The sequence below is a fragment of the Chroicocephalus ridibundus genome, chromosome 5 (genome assembly GCF_963924245.1).
Source record: "Chroicocephalus ridibundus chromosome 5, bChrRid1.1, whole genome shotgun sequence".
NCBI lineage: Eukaryota > Metazoa > Chordata > Aves > Charadriiformes > Laridae > Chroicocephalus > Chroicocephalus ridibundus.
Genome location: NC_086288.1, coordinates 51,331,407 through 51,352,947, shown reverse-complemented (window position 1 = coordinate 51,352,947; position 21,541 = coordinate 51,331,407). Strand labels below are relative to the sequence as shown.

General features: G+C 44.0%; 1 protein-coding gene across 2 annotated transcripts; it reads right to left on the bottom strand.

Moving 5' to 3' along the window:
• Nucleotides 1-4,255: 4,255 nt before the first annotated feature.
• LOC134516481 (NELL2-interacting cell ontogeny regulator 1) lies at nucleotides 4,256-17,841 on the bottom strand. Of its 2 annotated transcripts, none has more exons than XM_063336699.1 (4): nucleotides 17,700-17,841; nucleotides 17,365-17,522; nucleotides 10,516-10,604; nucleotides 4,256-6,608 (listed from the first exon to the last, which is right to left on the bottom strand). In XM_063336699.1, exons 2-4 carry the CDS (start codon nucleotides 17,495-17,497, stop codon nucleotides 6,543-6,545), a joined length of 288 nt encoding a protein of 95 aa, XP_063192769.1. In that variant the 5' UTR covers nucleotides 17,498-17,522; nucleotides 17,700-17,841; the 3' UTR covers nucleotides 4,256-6,542. The 2 variants fall into 2 exon arrangements, with proteins under 2 accessions (XP_063192769.1, XP_063192768.1); XM_063336698.1 differs by lacking the exon at nucleotides 17,700-17,841 and adding an exon at nucleotides 17,614-17,668.
• Between the last annotated feature and the right edge of the window lie 3,700 nt (nucleotides 17,842-21,541).

Here is a 21,541-nt window from a genome sequence, read left to right as displayed (position 1 = left end):
AAAAAAAAAGGTATAGATCCATAGTTTTACCTCAACTTTTTAATTTATTTATATGGAATGAAATCTGATGTAAAGAGAATCTGTCCTCTTGAGAAGTGTCATTCTGTCCCCATCTATAGTGTGCAGACCAGTAAAAACAGGTTGGTGTATCAACAGTTAATAAAACCAGATATATTCAGTAACTGGTGCTGCAGACACCATCTATCTTCAGTACCTTCATGCTTTTAAAATGATGAAATACCTTCAGTACCACTACAAAAAGGTTAGGCTTCTGTTTGTTATTTCACATGGTCAGGTCTTAAAGTATGGAGTCAACTCATGATCAGCTTGAGAAACAAAATTTATAGGATCAAATTTCTTTAGCCCTCAGTCCCTTGTTCCGTATATCTAGGGATAGGGCACAGAGGCTTTGCTCTCCCCAGGAAAACTTTTTACAATACAGTAAGGAAACTGTAGGCAGTTATTTTAGACATGCACAGAGTAAATAAAGCACTGTGTTAGTGCAAAACAGGCCTGAGTCACCTCTTGGGGTTTCCAGTAAGTTCATGAAGAATCCCATGTGGACATACAAGGGTAAAATTTGGGTCACAGTGTTGAGAAAACAGCTCTGATAATGATTTCAGCATGAACAGAAACATATGGAGTTCAAAGAAAGTATTCAAACAAGCCAGGCTGAACAAAAGGTCCATAATTTACTTGGAGACCTTTCTGCAAAGAGTTATTGCATGGAAAAAGTAGTGATGGATGTAGTGAACTGAAGCTTTAATAATGGGCATAGAATCATAGAATTGCCTAGGTTGGAAGGGACCTTTCAGATCAGCTAGTCCAACCATCAACCTATCACTGACAAAAACCATCACTAAACCATACTGCTAAGCATTATGTCTACCCGTCTTTTAAATACCTCCAGGGGTGGTAACTCAACCACTTCCCTGGGCAGCCTGTTCCAATGTTTGATAACACTTCCAGTGTAAAAATTTTTCCTAATATCTAACCTAAATCTCCCCTTGCATAATTTCCTCTTGTCTTATCACCTGTTACTGGGGAGAAGAGACTGACACCCAGCTCGCTACAACCTCCTTTCAGGTAGTCATAGAGAGCAGTAAGGTCTCCCCTCAGCCTCCTTTTCTCCAGGCTAAACAACCCCAGTTCACTCAGCTGCTCCTCATAAGGTTTGTTCTCCAGACACCTCACCAGCTTCATTGCCCTTCTCTGGACATGCTCACGCACCTCAATATCTTTCTTGTAGTGAGGGGCCCAAAACTGAACACAGTACTTGAGGTGGGGCCTCACCAGTGCCAGTTACAGGGGGACGATCACGACATTAATGAGCATCTTCAATGTTAGTTCTTTTTTTATCTGCTAGGGACAGGGCTCTGTTTACACACAGACAGAGCAAGCAGATACTTGGGGTTCCTCATGGTGTAAATCTCCATCATGGATGGCTGCTCTGTGCTGCCACAGGTCCTTTTGTTTTTGCCTTTCCTCTCCATCATCTTTGAGCCAACTGGAACTACATGTTTCAGGGATCCAGTTGTCTCCCCCTTTGTCACCTAGCTGATGGAGCAAATGAGACAGGTTTGAGGCAAGTGGGCTCTGGTAAACTTTACCATGTGCTTCAGTCTCCCCAGGAATGATGAGGACGATGAAGTGGTTTTCTAACAGCCTCCTTGTGTTTCTCATTCTTCCCCGCTGGAGTTCAGGGAAGGAAGTTAACAACTTCAACTTCTTTTCTAGCCATATACATAGAGAAAATAACATAAGGACATACGCTTGTCCACATTGGGTTAGACCAAAGGCCCTTCTAGTGTGGGATCCTTCTGCAGCAGTCAACAAATTATCATGAGCATATGAGGGGAAAAATTCTTTCCTTCCTTGGCCCATGTGGAGTTGCAGAGACGCTGAGTGTGTGTTCTGAAAAGACCCCCAAGGCCTGTTCAAGGCAGAGCCAGAATCACAAATTGGAAAATCACCTTGTCTTTTCAGAAGTCTAGCAGACGGACTTCATTCATCACTGTCAGAAATTATATATTCAAAATGTTTACTGGAGCAAAAATGAAGCTAAATATTTTATACATATATCCATATTATACGTACATATATATATTTGCAATTGATATTAGTTTTCCACCTCTATTTAACTTTTTTTGCCAAGAACACTCCTTAAGTGAGTGCTGCCTTTCTCCTTGGCTAGTAAAAGCAGCTGCAAATTAGTTTTCCCTTAATTTTCAAATCAGCAAGTACCAGTTTGCAATAGATGCTTCCAGCTCTTCCGTTTTCTCTTTGGGAACAAGCACAGCACAAAGCCTCCCTGAGACCTTCCGTGTTCTGTACATCTCCAGCTGAGGAGCCTGGGTTATTCACAACCACCTCTTCCATCTGCATTTCATTGCACAGCTCTCAAAAGCAAGTTCTGGAAAGCTTGGGAAATTCACATGCCCTGCTTGATGGGAGTGGGGAAAATAATCCCTTCTTTTGCATCAGAGCGCACAGCATCTCTGTGCTCCCCATTTCAAATCCTGTCCCTGATACTGCTGTGCTGGCTGTGTCTGCAGCACGGCCCTCATTCGGAATGATTGCAGCCTCCGCTTACCATGCACAGCATATAAATCCTTAGGAGGCTGCAGCTCTGGTTTCTCAGTCAGGAGCACCGATTTGCCAGGAACTCAGCCAGGTTGCAGAAGGCAGGTATCTCTTCCTCTCCACACCTGCTCCCCTTCTCTCTCACTCACTGAGTCCTGGCCAAGGAAGGACTAAGCAGAACATTGTTTTATCCAAGGAGGTTTTCTTTCCTGTCTGCCAAGAGAGGGAAAGACAAACTTTCTGCCTTGTGCCAGTTCCAAAGGAAAAACATGCTTTCTGCTCCTCTGCCTTGAGAAAGGCACAACAGCCTCAGAGCCTTTTTTCTTTTAAATCACCTTTGAACTAAACTGGGATTCCTGTTAGCCTGCTTCAGCACAGCAAGTGCTTTGTCTCAGCAGGGTGAGATCTGTCTTCTGGTAGCAACCAAACAGCCTGCACCAGCCCCCTCCACAAGTCCCACTGCTACAGAAGGAGGTCTTGTCTCTGGGTACCAACCTGGGGCAGGTGAAGGAGGGGGTTGCTCTTAAGGGAACTACCTACACACTTTAGAGCCATTGCTTAGAAAATGGGGAATGTATATTGGATGCTTAGATCACCCAGGAGTTACCTACAGACTAGTTCTGGGTGCAAAGATATAACTGGTTTCTAAATATGAGATTTCCATCTGGGGAGGGTATTCCATGGGGCTTTCAGAGTATTCCACGCAAAAATATGGGCAAGGAACACCAGCCCATGCACTGGCCAGATTCAGCTAGCAATACTACTTAGCTGTGATGTTACCTAACAGGAATCTTCATCACAAGAAAGATAAACTGTGTTCCCACTTTTCAGAATGGAATCCAGAGACATGTCTTCAGAGAGCTGTCCTGAGACTCAGCTCAAAATTACTAACTTAGAATACATACAGAATTACACCCAAATAAGGGATCAACTCAGGTATGAGAAGCTCTGGAGATGTGGAGAACATTACGAGGATTTATCCGTCACCTCACCTACCCAGAGACAGCACCACGTTAACATGATTATACCATTTCTCTTACAGGGAGGACTTTGCTGTGCATCTTTACAGCCTACCACTTGCATTCCACCTTGTGTACAAATGCCACGCGCCCAGGGCTACCTGCAGCAGCACTGCACCAAAAGAAAAGAAGACACAGCTTGGTTTCAAAAGGTCACGAGAACTGCCTTGGCTCCGCAGCAAAACAGTGCTGCAAGCGTTGTGTGGGAAAACAGACTTTCTGTTTTAAGGCCTCCTGCAATTAAATCCTTTTGTAACATATACACTTTCTTCTAATAAGTGGAGACTCAAGGGGGTCCTAAATTTAAATTAACTTCATTAGCAATAATAAATTAAAGCTATCTCAATTTTTTTCTTCATGTCATCATAGCAATTATAAGGAGCTTTATCACAACCACCACATACAGAGTATGGGGTCCTTAAAAAAGCTCACAAAAATCATTACAGTATTTTAATTTCAAACAAGAGTGAGTTTGACTTTATACTTCAGCAAATAAGAATACATTCATAAATTTAGCCCAAATACAAGATTTCTGTATTTTCATATTCAAAACAGTACTTTTTTCTCTGTGGATTTTCCACCTAATTAAAGACCAGACATTTATTAATGCATAAGCACTGTCATTTTTCAAATCAGTAACAAAGCACACCAAATACTATAATGCATCTTGCCTTTTTATTGTATTGTATTATAGACAAAGAAGAGTACATACAGAATAATCACTGCTATCAAAACTGTAAAGTTGCAGTGTCACTCTGATCCCTTGGGGAGCCAGAGAACATCCACTTGTCATTCATTCCACCTTTTTAATGTAACAAGCTGCATATATCAAAACTCAACTGTGAGCAACCATTTTTCTAAATAAAACCAGTCAAAAAACAGTGCTTGCTAACAGGACTTTGCAAGATTCTTTAAGGTATATGTAGAATAAGCATGCACAATAGCAATACAAAACCATAGATGTGCTGCCCCCTGAAAAGGTGAGCTGTGCTGGAAAATTCACAGGTTCGGTGCTGGAACTCCACCTCCTGCAAAAAGCCACCTCAAAATCTGTGTATTACTTTGGTACAAGTCCAAGCGGGAGTAAAGTAACCCGAGGCTGGCATTTTGCAAAGGAGTTGTGCTAAACCTATCGTTTTATCTGTAAAATAAAATATAGTCTATGATAAGAACCTCTATTGCTTCCCATCAGTCAGTTACCAGTGCTACAGTGGAGTGTAATGCTACTAGAAGCAATGTGTTGCTGTGTCATGCTGCCTCTCTTTTATACAAACTAGGTCCTGATGACCTATAAAGTGTTTTTCTGGAATACTACAAAGGACAAAGCAAATTTCCTACTTGAAATGCAGGTGCAAGGAAGCTTTTCCTCGCTGAGAACCACACGCCTTTCAAACAACTTTGGCAGAGTGTAGGGTAATACACCCCTTTGTGTTACTGAGTATGACTGCACGCAAAATACTAAGTTGGCAGTGGGTCACCGTTCCCTATTTCCCTGTTCCTACTGTGGTAGATAAAATGGGAGAGAAGCAGCTTGGAAACGCACAGGTAGCTACCGTCATAACTTACTGAGCAGCCTGACACCAAAATATCAGCCACCTATAGGAAGACAGGCATATTAATAAGAACTGGAAAAGGATTTCAAAGGACTTTGAAAACCACAGCTGTTGATACTGCTCCCATACTCTTGTTTGTATAAAAGTTTCTAGATAGCATCTAGATAGATGCTCTCGCTGATGTACAAACCTCTACTAATTATACTTTGGGGATGACATTTTAAGCACTATAAAAAAATCTATTACTATCTACAAGAACTTTCCACTGGGGCCCTTTTCTGCTCTTCCCACTACTCCCCACCCCTACCCTCCACCCCCCATCCCCAAACAAAGGAAAAAAAAAAAAAGAAAAAAAAAAAGAGAAAGGATTTGCTATTCTTTTTCAAAGAATAGCAAGGTGCAATTTTAACTACTACTACTACTACACTGCCTAAATTGTCTCACACTGACTGCAGCAGGAATATTAATAGTATCAGCACTGTAACCCACCACTATGGAGTGTAAAGTCCATGCAAGAGCTATGGCCCATTTTAGAAGAACATAAATATTTCTCAAAATACAGTTTGCAGGAGACTCCTGGGCATGCAGGCGTTCTGCAGGCTCCCTGCCAACGCTCTCTGTAGAGGCCAGTTTGAGTGGTTCAATCCAGTATGTGATTTGCTTAATGAAAGACACTTCTCTAGAAGATTTTGGCAGACGCAATCAGTTCAATTGCCAGGCGGTATTCATGTGATTACAAATGTTACTGATCACATTAGATACTTAATAAATCTCTCCAAAAAGATCACAGCTACTGTGTGGCTCTGAAGAAATTAAAACTGTGATACAGATTACTGTGTTTGCTGTGTACAGGACTATTGATACAATTGGGAACAAATACCTTCCTTGGACTGCCAAGCAGTCAGTGACAACTATTCATTTCTATATAAAGCCATGACTGCTTATTTGTAAATGTTTAGCTATGTACTATTGCAAAGCCGCTTCCTTTTCATGTTAAGGACACGTCCTACCATAAATATATTAAACAATTTGACTTCACTGACTTTCACAGATCTGTGGCAAATCACATGCGCTGAGGGGTTGGCTTGAGAGTCCAAGGACAATTTTGGCTTGAAATACCAGAAAAGTGAGATGCTATCCTTGCATAAAACCCATGAATGAGACTTTGGCACTGTTTCTTCTGTTGACGTTTTCAGCAGTTGCAATATCGCATACAGTAATGATAAAACACATCAAAGCAAAACTGATCTAACTGAGCAGTACCTGTTTGGATAAAAATTGTTTTCCTTGCAGTGCGGCACAACTTCCACTCTGAATCTTCCTGTAACTTATTGAAGAGCATTTTAAAAATGAATAAATGTCCATTGGCCAAATCCCAGTGCTCATTTCAGTGTATTGCATGAAAGCAGTCACACAGGCCTCTCTTTTCTGCTCTCAGGAGGAGGGTTTCTGTCTGCAAAAAAAACATGAAATCAAAGAACTGAATATATCACTTTAAAAGAGTATATAATTGATTAGATCTGATCCCTCCACACAGCTGTAGTCAAGGTTCTTTGCTGAGTCAAAAATCATAGTTATTAGTGCTGGTTTTCATCCAGAAAAAGTGATGAAATAAGTATATTCAGAACCGAGATGCATGGAGAGTATTTTTATAGTTTAAATGTTTTCATTTTTCACAGTTAACTTCCAGGGAGTAGGCTGTCAAAATTATTAAAGTGTCCTTTATAAATGCTGAGCAAAATTCCACTTTCAACTGCACTGCTCTTAATTCCTTTGCAGTGATTGATGGTTTCCTGTTGACAATGTCTTCAGTACGGTATAATTTAATTGCGCCAGATAGCGTGTGCTGAGGAGCCAGTTGTGCTCTCAGTCATACTGCTGTTTCTCTAGAACAACTCTGAGTTCAATCCAGCTGTCAGTTTAACCTTGTTGTCTGAAACTCATAATCTTTCAGGGCAGATCTAGACTTGAGTTTGTGGCTCTTATTTTAACCCGAGTTGATTTACTGACAGTTGCCCTCTTATCAACTCCATTTGGAGCCATGCCTCCACAACTCCATCAAAAGCTTAAAGAACATTCTCTATATACATCATTTTAAGTTACTTGCCCTTGTTTTTGGACCGTCTTAGTGGAAAAACATTTCCAAGCTTTTTTTTCTCTGTATCCAGGAAAAAAATTTAACTTCAGATCCTCAAAGATATTTAAGCATCATTTATTTAACTATAATCAAATAACTTAAATCTTTTGTGGGCCCTAGTCTCACTCTTTAAGAAAAAACAGGCTGAATTTCTCAAATGGCACCATCATTTCCAAAGCTGAGTCTCTTGCAAGACTTGAAATAATATTATTGATGCAAGCAACTCACATTAGCAAGTGCAATTGTTACTGAAGAAAACCTTCTTCCTGAGCATATCTGGTGGTTTTCACCTTGTGGTCACTTAACTAGCTTGTAGACTGACTTTGAAGAGTTTCTTGAGGAGAAAAAAGAGTTACCATTCACCATGAATGGGTTTCCCATCTGCACTGGAAAAAAAACGTTAAAGGTTGAAAACCACTTGTTAACAAATTATCTAAAAGCTCTGTGAAACAACAAGATCTTCAGCCTGCTGGTGTTCCTCTGACATGATGCTTCCTGACAAATTAGAAACAGCAAAGGGCTAATTAACAAAGACACACAGTTTCCAAAGGAGTAGTTGGGCACTTCTACCTGGGAACCTGCTCCACCAAGGTCTGTCTTCCTTGTCCAGCAGTGCCTCTGGCCCCCAGCAGTTCCCGGTCTCTACTACTCATTTCTTGTTCTCAGACTGCAAGCTTTTTGCAGTGAGAGGCTGTTTCAGAACTGTTTTTCCCTCCCCTCCACAGCCCTCTATCCTTTTCAACTCAAACTTTTGATATCCACCTTTGCATTAAAGAGGACTTGGTCACTTTCCTTGTCTGCTTTCACTTATCGTCTTAGTGCTATGGCAGGCATTATTAAACACTGCTCCTCACTTGTACAATGCAATCCTGGATGAGTGAACGCTCTCATTGTTGGGAGCCCAGTAGAAATCATAGAATTATCTTAACATCAAACAGGCTTATTGGATTTCACTGTAATGCCAACAAGCTGTCACTGTTACCACAAACCCTGCCTAGGCATCACTCATGACTATTTACAGGCAGGAAGAGCAGCTCTGGGAGCACTCAGTTGTAAACTGAAAGACTATGAAAGAGAAGCATCAATTCCAAAAATTACATGCGGCCCTGTTGGCATTGGCTTAGGAAGTCCCTGATAGGAATAGTCCTGCATGGGGCTTGCCCTTGTAACAACAACTTTCAAGACTCAGGAGTTGCTGAATGAAGTTATTTATGTGCAAAATTTGAGAAATCATAGCTGGTCAGCATGAGCCAAGCACCAGCAGTTGAGTAAGGTTATGGAGGCTGTACCTTTCAGAGAACAGAAGGCCTTATGCCATTTGTAGGGCTCTGGCCACTGCATTTCACTTTAGTATCTCTGCATCATTCATAACTTGCATTTAACTAAAGCATCTCTTCCAAACAGGCCTTTGGAGTCTCAATTCAAACGCTGGAAAAGATGGGCAGTAATATACCCTTTCTCCACTCGTAGTATTAAACTCTGACAGTTGTCAAAGGGTAGGTGATGTTCCAAATAACTGGGTATGTTTCTTTTTGTGACACTTGCTATGCCCCTGGTTCTGTAATACTGAGAGCTGTCTGAATCAGCGCCTTGGCATCTCAGGCCTGTCCAGGTCCCCACAGAAACAGAAGCTTATCTTGTGGCACTCTGGGACCAACTTCTTCCTTTATACTCTGCCTCACCTCTTATAAGACAGCATTGCTCTCTGATGGGTTGTATTCTCACTCCACCCTCCAAATAGAATAGCCAACACAGATATGTCTGACTGTCTCTGTAAGTGGCATTAAGGAATTGTGCTGCCTCTATTGCATTCAAAAAAATCTCCCCAGTGCAACTTAGACAGAAATTTAGTACCTCCTTTAATTTCCCATGTAAAGCCTGGTGACAGTATAAGAGCCAACACAGCTGCGATTGCACGTGGTCTTGACGTGTCATGTCAAGACCTATGATTCTATGTGTCAGTACAAAACGTTTCAGCTGAACCTAATCCAAACAGGTGAAACCTCACTGTGCACCACGAACAGCCCAGCACAGCTACTGGAGGTAAAGCCCCCCTATTCACAGTCTACCACTTAACAGTTATTTAGTATTACGCTAGTGCACGGGAAACTTTTGCAATGTAACCTGTACTGCACTCAGAGTTCTGCCCTAATCAGTTTGCTATTGATAGCTCAAGAAAGCTAAAGTCGCTCCAATCTTATTGTATAGGGTCCTCTGTGATTGCCCGAGGTCACAAGAAACCAAAGGCAAAGCAACATAATTGCCTTTCTGTGTTATAGTTTGAGACATATAATTGATTTATATCTCTCTGGTTGCCTCTGCTGTGAATGACAATTTGAGCGGAGCGTGAACAAGGAGCCCTTCTCACCTACCAACAGAGAATGCACTGCCCAGAAGCACTGAGTGGGCACCTAAAAGAACTGGGAGTTGTGGCTGCGATGTGGCTTCGCTCCCCACAAGCTGCTCTACTGTCGTGTTGCCAGTGTTAATGGAGTTGTTAGGGAAGGAGAGGTAGTACAAGACATACATGAGGGGGGCTTTATTAGAGGTGAGGGACCTCCTGCCCCTTGCAAACTTCAGACTGCATGGGAGCCACTGTGCTAAGTCCTACCCCAGTCAGTGTTTGTACATACTTATGAATGTACATGTATGCATTGCTAAAATCAGGGCATTTAACACACCCTCGGTTTTTGTTCGTTGGGACCTCTGCAGCACAAGATCAGCATGTGAAGTTGCAAACTGCCCTGTGTGCTGTGGTAACTACTCAAGCAAATGTGCTTCCCCCTTTTTCACAGAGTATCGATCCATGAGCAAGGAGTATACGTGCTTCCCTTTCCTCTCTGCCAGTCCTGCCTGCCACCTTCTTGCTCTCCCGTTCAGTTTCTGCTTCCAGTGAACAGTCAGTCCACAGCTCAGAAGCAACGCTGTGAGATAAAGAGTAAATAATCTTTCTTGTTCTTCTCTCCTTCATACATCTTCTTTACATCTCTATTTGATGCAGGGACTGTCTGGGGTAATTCTTCAGCCTGTTATGCAAGAAGTCTGACTAGATGATCTTTAATGAACCTCTCCAGCCTGTGAAAAATAATCTGTACTTGGTACAATCCTATTTGCTGAAATGGAAGTGAGTCAGCAGAGATGTCATGTCTGCTGTACACAGACAGGCAGACCTGGCCACTTGTAGATAAAGGCTAAGTAGAAGCACTTCTATACAAACACATACCCGTGTGTCTAGATTATACGCCGTCTTCTTTAAATCCTGCAACGCCCTCTGCATGAACTCAAACGCATGGCAGTCAACACAGGGACGACCTGGAAAAAGGTACAGAAGCAAACACCACCGTCAGAGCATGAAATTTGGAGTGCGGCAGTACAGAGGGGGAATATTAAGAGACCTTGCAATGCCAGGAGAAAACCCATTTTACCAGGCACCCACTCCTGCGTGTGTACAGAGTTAGGGCTGCCTGTGGACAGGGCTCTATTTATCCTTGTGCAAATGTGTAAGGACCACAAAAACACAAGAGCATTTTGCTGCGTGTGCTTTTCTGAACATAGTTCAGGCTTGATTCCGTCGGCGCTGTGTGCCTTCAACCCCCAGCCTCTCCCCTTAAAATGGAAATCCTCAACCCTCCTCAGACATGGGTTAATTCTCAAGCGATACACTGAAAATAGCAGTTTGCAGTGGTTCAGAAATCAGACAGGCAGGTCTGTTTTTACAGGAGCTCTTACAGAGCAGCTTGGCAAGGGACAGTGCCAGATCTGTATTTGCTTCCTTTCACCTGCTGCTGTATTTTTTCTCTGCCAGGAACGCAAAGCATCCCACTGGCTCTGCAGCTGGTGCCAGTGTGTGTGCACAGAGGGGCAGGGCAGGGAAAAGGCAGAGAAGAGGAGGAGGAGGAGGAGATGACTTCACAATAACTCAAATGGCTCACTTCTGGACCTGGGCATTTCTGCTCTGCCAGGATTCACCCTGCACTGAGATCATCAGGCCCTTTCGTTCAGTCACAGAGTTAATCAAGTGTGGGTTTTCAGAAGAAATTGCAGATACTGGAGGAGAGGCAGGGGGTAATGGGGAGAGAGGACTTTTTACGTTGATCACAGAGCCCTCATGTTGGGGGGAGTGCTGAAATCCTTGACTACAGGCAGCCACTTGTGCTGCTCTGACAAAGCAAACAGGGTGCAAAGCTGCTGCTGAGATAGCTGGGGAGCCGCCCGGAGCCCGGGACCTGCTGTGCGGCACCGCACCACCCCGCGCCTGCCACCCTGCTGCCAGCACGCACTTCCCAGTTGGGTCTGATGGAAGGGAGCAGCCAGAGTGCTTCTTGGTCCCCAGCATGCCTCTTAGGGGCTTTGAGCTGTTCAGAAGGTGTTTCACTCCCACCCATCCTCTTCCATCTCTCTTCCACGCAGCTGACATCCCAGGGAGACCCAGGGATCAAGCCAGGGATTTAATTCCAGGGATATGGGGAGATGCAAAGTCCCCACCTCTATAAGAACAGCATCACTCACAAAGACTCTCTCTCCAGGCCCGAGAGGACTAGCAACAGGATGGTTTTGAGCACGTTTTAAAGACACTCAACCCCCTCCTGTTTTCAGTATTTCAGTAATTTGTTTTCACTTCAGATCATGGAGCAGAGCCCTTAGAAAGAATCTGCATCCTCAGTCTGCTGTCAGCAAATCCATCATTCGCTCGGTGCCATGGTCTGCTCCCTCCCCTTGCTGTGGTCTTCTCAGAAAGCACTCTGCCCTGGCTCCACCTCGGTGAAATGCTGCATATCCTGAAGTGCTTCTCACTAAAGTGTTCTCAAAATCAGAACTTGTTGGAGAAAAAACAAACTACGGGTCACAAATTAATGTCTCCTGCTCTGGCAGTGTGGAGTAAGCATCTTTGAGGAGAGACATGAATTCTATAGTCAATCACTGCCAGCCACCCAGGAAGTCTTTCCAGGCCCTCATGAAGGCCATGGCTGTGTGGGATCATTCACTGGTATTTATGGCAGCCAAGTGCTCCCATGTGCACAGGGAGGTACTAGTGGAATGTCACAACCATGCCAAGTGGTTATTTCTGCCACCCCTGTAAAAGCAGCTGCCCTGACATTAAAGAAGCTTCTGCAGGAAAATGGTGGTGGCATTGAGGACACCTGCCTGTGCAGCTCTGTGTGTCCTGGATCAATGCATATGAAGCTCCTAACACACCACTGCTCTTCAAACCCGCAGTGCAGATGCAGCCAGTTTCACCACATAATGGGATATTCACTCTCTCATATAGTTTCCTGGGCTGTCCTCCTTGGTGGAAGGTCCTTCTCCAGGCACAGCTGTCTCTGGGTGAGGTTAGCACCCCTGCCTGCTGGGAGCTAGCAGCCCTGCGGCACTGGCAGTGGGAGAGCTCACATGATTCTCCAACCAGCTACATGCCAGGATGGGATGCATCATTTTGACTCCCAGTGGTGCGGAGAGGACTCACTGAAGCAGCATCACTGGCAGATGAGAGGACAGCTGTACCTGGGAGGAGGTGATGAGCAGCTGGGGAGGTGGCTGGCTATAAACTCTTCCACCCATGCAGCCCTGCAGAGCACACAGCTGTTTGGCACTTTGGGGAATTGAATTAAGGCAGTGAAGGTCTCTCTGTCAAGCATCTTGCACGAGCACAGAAGAACCTGAGGGCAGTTCCCCAAATAGAATAGGGACAATACACCACTACCTGGAAAACCTGTAGCTACAGTCAGATTTTTACCAGCAGAGCTGCCCAAGTCTTGACTCTAGCCGGGCTTTTAATCTATTATACTAGCCAGACTCTCGCAGTAGCCAATAGCAGATACTTAAGGAAGGTAAAAGAATTAGCCTCTAGCAATGTTCTTCTAGCCTACCAAAAGGTTGGAGAGTATCTTGAATCTGGCTGATGTTTCTGTATCTGATAAGGCCTCCAGGAATTTTTCTCACATTAATTTGCCCCCTTGCTTCCTGAATCCATGTAAACTTTTGGCCTCTACAGCATCCTGTGGCAATGAGTTCCATAGCTCAGCTATTCACTGCGTGAACAAAATACCATTCCTATCTGTTCTGAAGTTAACATCTGCTGCTTTCATTTCCTGCCTCTAGTTTTTGCACTGGAAGGGACAGCTATTATATATTCGCCACCTTTGTCCCATTTATGACTTTGCTGCTCTCCATCAACCCCTGCCTCAGCGTCTCCTTTCCAGACCGAAGAGCTGAGCTGGTAAGCTGGCCTGTCTGGCTGGACTTATTCTCTCTTCATGCTCACAGTATTTTTAGTAGGATGCCTGTGGACATTTCCTCAAAGTAATGATATCTAAAGGTCTGTTTTCACAAAGGTTTTAAACAAACAAATCTAAATATAGGAGCAATCCCACCCTGCTTTCTGTCCTTGGCTACATGTTCCCACACCTTCCTTTGCTCACAGCAGGAATGGCCATGCAGTTGCCTGGTTTGCTGGATCGCTGATTTATTTTCTCCAGATCAGATCCTGAATGCCCAAGTTCTGTGGCCAGAACAAGAAATAGGGCAAGGACAGGAGGCCAGGTTATGGGGAGGAGGAAGCCAGAGGCAGCATAGGCTTACATCAGCTTAAAGCAATCATGAAACCAAACCTTAAGTCCCATCATAGCAAAGTACAGCAGAGTGCTATTAATTCCTTGCTGACAGCTGGGAACAGACTATCATTCATAGGGAGACTTAGCAGGTTTGTGGATTAACATAATGAGAATTATCAAGTCAGCTATAATTCTTTAAATGGGTCCTGTCAGCACGAAGACTGTATGTGTCTTTGTGTGTTTGGGGAGAAGTGGGGGAGGAGAGCTTAAATTATGCTTCTTGGCTTCTTCTTGGTGAAAAACTGGAACTGAAAGCATTGTGGAAGTCTAATTTACTTTTCCTTGCATGCACATGGCGTTTACTCTTTGTATTTCATGCACCTTGGCTAATGAAAACAGACTGACCAGCTTCTGTTCTTCAAATTCCACATTCCAGCTTTCACAGTGGGTGATCTGGGCTATAAATGCAATGGGAGGTTGGGGAAATTACTTAATATTTTTAGCGGATTGCACTGAACTTTAAAGAAAATAATCCGCAAACATTAGTAACACCACTTCATACTTGAACAGTCTTTTGCATATGCAAAGTGCTGCATAAGTATAAGGACATGATTAATCACTGCTAATTAGCATTATTCATAAAAAGCTGGGCCTGGCTCTCTGGCTGGCAGGAAGTATGCCAAGTGGAGAGCAGGTGATGGTACTCCGAGCCAGATATTGGGGCCACACAGAGGGCAGGATCTCTCTGCAACACTAAGAAGAACCCTGACTCACACGCAGGCTTCTCTCCTGTGAGTCCTGCACCTCCCACACTTGCAGGAGGGCGTTGCTGCCCCTCTCCTGCTCGTGCTGCTGCAGAAGGGACACATTTCTCCCGCCAAGTGGGAGAGAGGTTGTAGTGCTGTGTGGTCCATGAGGGACTGTTCCTGCTAAAGGCGTGTTCCCAGTTCCGTGTCACACACCTGGGAACAAAGGAAAGCATCGAACACCACACTGGTTTGCCCTGCAGAAGGACACTTGGTATGGCCCGTGTACGTCATGTATCCCTGTCCTCTTTTTCTCCCTGGGTCATCCAGGATCACACAGACACCATTTTACCTGGGCTGACAGTATGGACTTAAGTGCCAGCAATAGGGAAGGTGTGCGCATGTCCTGCAGTAGCACTGGCCCCCAAAATGGGTCAGTACCCAGAAGGATCAAGTCCTTGATGAGAAATAGCCAGTGGAACTGACACCAAGCAGGAAAAGATCCAGAAATGTCTGTACTAGATCACATCAAAGGTCTGCCTGGCCCAGTGTTCTGTCTCCCATGAGATATGTGTCTTGCAGTACATTAAATGTGTCTAGGAGCATTCCCAAGCTTTGAGAGCAGCTGGCACAGGGACAGCTCATTTCTGGAACAGTAAACTCTGTCTTTGAGGTAGGCAAGTGACCTCCTCTCATGGACAAAAGTGTGCCAGGGACCGTCCTAGCAGGTTACTAATACAGTCATGTCCTCATGCCAAGAAACATCTGTGGACACTGGTTATAGATGTGACCTTCATGGCCAACAATGGATACCCATGAAAGAGCACAAGAACAGGGCAAATATGGAGGGATGTGTCCCCAGAGACCCTCCCAGGCCTCAGGAATATGCTGAGGCAGCTCCTGAGCCAGAATAAGTGCTGCTGTATCCAACAGCCCTTTCTAAGAGTTTTTCCTAATCAGTTCTGCAATCTTATGCAAACTTTTAGCATCCACAGTGTCCTAAGGGAGGAGTTCCACAGGTTAACTATCAGGAAGAGCCCTGATGGGCGAAGGAAAGTACCTGGACCACCCAGCAGCTATACAGCACCCTCAACAAGTGGCTGATTAGGAGCATCCTGAGTTCCTTGTTGCTTTGAAGCTCTGCAGTAGCACAAAAAAAATTAAGATTCATGATGCGCTGAGAGTCTGGCCTGGCCTCAGACATAAACATTGTTACGCATTCATAGCAATGCTACCAGCCTCCATTACTCAGGACAGAGTAGCATGTCTCTGCAGAAACACTGGCCGCAGAAACACTCTGAACTGCCCTTCATTCCTCACTTTCACATGCAGGAGTAAGACAAGACAAGAAATCTTTCTCAAGGGCTCTTCAGGGGACTCCGTAGCCTAGCCACAGGATATCAAAACCATGAGATAAATCCTTGAGATTGGGGTCTGAGACCCTTGCCAAGAGTTTTGTTCTACAGATGAAATGGGAGTTTCCACTACACAGGCAGAACAAGAAATCAGCATATACTTTTCCCAAAAATGTGTTGACTTGCCTCTGCTAACATGGACACACAAAAGGCACATACAATTTATTTTTCCAGCATTATTTTCTCTTCAAGGACACAAAATGGACTACCTGCCACTAAACTTAATAAAGTTAATTAATGCATGCCTGGAAAACAGACACAAAAAATATAGGTGAGGTCTGTTTTAGAACAGACCAACCCCTAGCACTAATAAAAAAAGAAGAAAATGGAAAAAGAAGGGAATTCCATATTTAAGTCCTGTAGAGACAAATACACATAGCTGTATTTGAAAACTAGTAATAGAATTATAGGAGAATGAAATGCAGTGGCTAAATAAGGTCGTGTTAAATATTTTGGTAGTCATGTAAGATGACAGCTGTGATACAAAGTAAGCATGACTAAGAACTAGAGATCGGTTTGTATACAATTACCTTCCTTTTTCTTTTTTTTTTTTTTTGGTCTCCCAGAGGATATTTTAAGTTTTTAATGAGTGGCTACTTCCCGTTTGCTGTCACCAAAACGCCCTGAGAACATTGACTCCGTCCCCTAATATCTTTGAACTATTGCATCATTTTGGAGCAGAGAAAGTTTAACTAGAGACTTGCCCAAAATGACTGAGGAAGCTAATACAGAGCTGTGATCCAAATGCAAGAGCTTCCAGCTCCATGGTGTGCTCAAGTCAGTCTGTCATATTTATTTATTTTTTAGGTTTGCAGGATAGCAGCAGAATTTCAGAAATCTGTATATACTTTACAAATACACTGTTTGGGTCAACTTCCCCTGTGTCAATCTATAGCAGTTACAAGAAAGTTGAACTTGAGCTATTGTTCCAACCAAATACTAAAATAAGCAAAATGTAATGCCCTAGCAGAGAGAAACACAAACTTCCTTCTAACAATATCCAGACTAGCAAGGACTTAATATGTATTGCGGCAAATCTGGAAACAAAACTCTCGAGAAACAGATCTAAAAGACCTACAACTAAAGAGCTTTAAAACAAGCTTCAATTAAAATTATAGGATTCGGTTAGTATTTTTTCCCAAATCACTACTAATCCTTTGCTTGCTTGCTGTTGTTACAAGTGCTGTTTTCATGTGCTTTGCTGACACATTACAAATTCATCGTTACTCCCTTGCTAATCAGGCAATGCAGCATTCCCTCTGGAGCTTAAGGTCTGTGTGGCTGCTGTGGGTTAAGTGGAGGAAACAAAGCAGGACGTGGTGCAGCGGGAGGGCGTGAGTGCAGCACGGCAGGTACCTACTTTCTGCTGGAATGACACTCCCAGAGTCCTGGCTGGCTCCCGCAAGCCTCACGCTTAGCAGGCCAACCACCGAGATGAACGGGATCGCCACGCGCATCACGCTCCAGACAGACAGCAACGCCATTACTCTCATCAATAATTCAAGCTTTCTTCCCTGCCTGAAATGAGGAGAAATAGTGAAAATCAGCAGTTTGCTCCCGGCGCACTCACCACAAAGGAGCGGACAAGACGTGATAAGCACAGACCCACATGTACGCGCAAACCCCCATGCACACATCACTGCAGTGACACGCCACGGGCTTGCGATGCACCCCCAGGACCAGTTTGCCAAGTACCTGATCTTTCTCTTCGCCTGCGTGCCAGACCCTTGGAGCAGCTGTAGCGAGCAGGCGAGGCTCCAGCAGCCACTCTGAGCATGCGTCCCCCCTGCATCCCCCCTTCGCTGATTAGGGTCATTGCCATGGAGATTTGCTATAGCAACACTGAAAAATTGGAGCTGCCAAGTGGAGAAGAAGATTTAAAGGGACCACAATGTGGTGGATGGTTGCTGCTGTACTGTACTCCTCCTCTGCTGTCGCTCCCCGAAGGCCACGTCCTCTCCTTAGTGAACACTGGCTGCTGCCACCCACATGAGAGGGTCTTAGGCAATTTTTGTGTTTGTTGCTTTTATTCCCAAAGGGACTGTGCTGAAATATGCAGCTGCCATCCCTTGCTTTAACTGTAACTCACTTAAAGTGAGATTTTGTTCTGGGAGGTTTCAAATGAGATGAGAATTTGGAAGTTTGCTTGGGAAAATAAAGATCCAGGGCCTGCTGATGGCACTCTGGGCTCTGGGGAAGACTCTGTGATGGGCTTCGTTCAACTACACTGAAAATGAAGCCTTGTGGACAACAGGACATTGGCAAATGAACCAACCAGGAGTATGCATCCTGCACAGCATCACACTAGGTAAGCTTGGTAACAGCCCAGCCAAAACCTAAGCACTGTGAAATTTTAAGAATGCTTGCTTCAAGCTCAACTCTTGATCTGGGATTTTGCTAATAGGCTGTGTCCTGCCAAAGCTCAAGCATCAGCTCTCCTGGACAAGGGGTCTCCGTAAGTACCTGGCTGAAATCAAGCATTCAGAAAGTGGAGGTGATACCGTTTGGAAAAGAGAGAGAGAAGCTCTCAAATACCTGTTTGCCCCAGAATGTGGTTAAAGACTCATCTTGCAATGTACCTGTTCAATGCATGGCTTTGTCCTTCTCTCAGGGGAGGATGCTCTACCTCCTCTCTTCAGGGAGAAGGCTCCAGCCTTCCTGGCCTGTACGGAACAGCTAACCTGCCAGGCTGTGGAGGCACCAGCCTTCCTGGGCTGAGACACAGTTTATCCCTGGATTTCTTCAGCCCTAAGGTCTGTCACCAGCAATATACTCTGCTTCTATTTCACTTGTTCCTGTGGCTTCCTCAGAATTGCCTCTTACATCCCTCATTTCAATGCTTATGCTTTTGGATCAGGTTAGTGTAAAAGACATCTCAGGCTTTTGACCACTTTCTGGCAAAGTGGAATTGCCTTGTGCGTGCAAGAGAGGACTTTGCAGGGTGGCAGCTCAGAGTAGCGGAAGCAGTTCCCACAGGAATGACACACTGAGCAAACTTTTAGCCCAAAGTGTAATTGAAACTCAACTTCCCTTGTGTGGAAGGTCCGAACGAAGGTCTCAGTCAATGAGGTCTTCTTAAAGTGAGTCAGGGCACACACGTGCATCAAAATGGCTCTACTGACTTTATGAGACACCAAGACTCCTAATCCAAGCTCTGAAGTCAGGTGTCTGAAGTGAGGTTGTGTGAGACAGCCCAATATAACATTGTTTGTCTCTTTACAGGCCTCAGGTGCCTGTTAAAGGAGCAGCTCCGTAAGAGCCAGGATATAATGGAACAACATTGTACAGTTTGACTATACAGTCATCTAGGGCTGGTCACATAGTCTAGCCCTGATCTGCAGTTTTAAATAACACCAAATGGAAATTCTGGCACAAAATCCAAACCTTACACTTCCGTTCACCCTGGCATATGTATTTCTTGTGCATACCCTCATTATGGTCCCACGGCTGTATCATACTTTTCATATATGAGCTTCAACAAAAGGACAGAAAGGAATTGCCTACACATGCAGTAACCTTTGATAAGATGGAAAGCATTGTTTGTTCTAATACTATTTCAAGGTATCGATATAGTCGTTTCTAAAATTGTAACTATTTTGTAAAATCTTTTTCATAATTGCTTGGTCTTTTCAGTAAGTACAAGCAGGACAACCCACAATGAGGTAAGGAAAGGAATTTGACATCTCAGGGAGGAAGGGCAACCACAGAAGCAAGCTGAGGTGTTACCCATCTTAAATAACTGCAGAAAGTATAAAAGGGGATCAGAGCAGAGAACTTGGGAACATTTGTTATAAAGAGAAGCTGAATGTCCTGAAATACGTCATTCCCAGGATCCCAGGACTCCAAGGATGCTTACACATGGTTTGGTCATATCTTGTTAGGGTCACAGCAAAGTTTTGCATAGTTCTATACGCCCCCAATAAATCTTCTCTGTGAGAGGATGGACTGTCTTTGTCCTGCTCAGCCACCCACTATCCAGACTTAACACTGTGATAGCATCACAGAAGCAGTCCTTGCTGAATTGGACCACTGCCACCCAGACAGTACCACGCCATTGAACCTGCTCCCGCTTGTGACAGTGGGGGGGGAATCTGCAGTAGGGCACTCTCTATCCACCATCTAATGGGGTGGAAGGTGTTATTTCTGTGTTACAGGATACTTATATAAGCTTAAAATAATGTATTTTTTTTTAATTGCTTGATGCCAACGTAAAATAAGACATTGCAGAGTAAGGCCAGTTTTTGCATCAAATGCCATGGTCTTTAAGAAGCATGAAAAGTTTCCAACTCCTCTTGCTAACAGAACATGTGGTCCAGGATGCAGTTCACAGGGAGCAGGAGCCAGTCTGCATGGAAAAGTTCCAGAAATCTGTGTTGTTCTATCACCTCCAGCAAAGCTGAAGAAGAGAGAAGCATGAAAGCACTTGCATGACTTGCTTTGCTATTACATTCAGTATTGCCTACCACTATGACCATGGGAATACCAGTACTAAATTTACTTTGAAGGATGATAAAATTCCAAGAGATTCATAGGAGCTATTTGCTGTCTGAAGAATGTCATAGTGATTCCCAGAGGGCTGTTGGAAATGTTTATACTTTGTTTTCTTTTTCTACAGAGAATCCATACCTAATTATCATTTGCTAACACAAAGAGTTTCCTCCAAAATAATCAGAAACATCCAGACATTTATTGGGAAGATGATTAGTGAGGATGGAACTCTGGTAGTTCCCTCAGAAAATCTCTTATTGATGCCTAAGTGTTACAGGTATTGAAAGTTACATCTTTGCAGTGGAGGAAGAAAATGTATATACCTAGTTAAAATTACTAACATTAAAGGCCTGAGTTAAATATGTGTGCATAAAATGGAGGTGCAGGCAAAAGTTCTAATTTTAGAATCCCATTATTACAGTCATGGGTACATATGGCAAATAGGGGTGGTTAATCCCAGTCTAATGTGAAGTGCTAAATCATTGCCTGCTAACATGGCTGTAAGCCCTTTCTTGAACTCAAACAGAAGAAGAAAGCACAAAGACAGAAGAATCTGTGTCTGGTTACTATTACTTGAATAATAGAGTGGCAAGAGAATATAGGCACAACCCCAGAAAGGCCAAGAAGGAAAACCAGATGTAAATAGTGAGAAACATGAAGAATAGCAAGAAAGCATTCTTTAAACACATGGACAGTAAGGAAGACAAAAACCAAGTGAAGAGTTCGTTCTCTGTTCAGCAGAAGGGGAAAGTTAATGTCATGGTTTAACCCCAGCTGGCAGCTAGGACCATGCAGCCGCTCACGCAGTAGAATCATAGAATCATAGACTCATTTAGGTTGGAAAAGACCCTTGGGATCATCGAGCCCAACCGTCAACCCCGCTCTACAAAGTTCTCCCTTACACCATATCCCCCAACACCACATCTGAACGACTCTTAAACACATCCAGGGATGGTGACTCCACCACCTCCCTGGGCAGCCTATTCCAGTGTCTGACCACTCTTTCTGTGAAGAATTTTTTCCTAATGTCCAGCCTAAACTTACCCTGC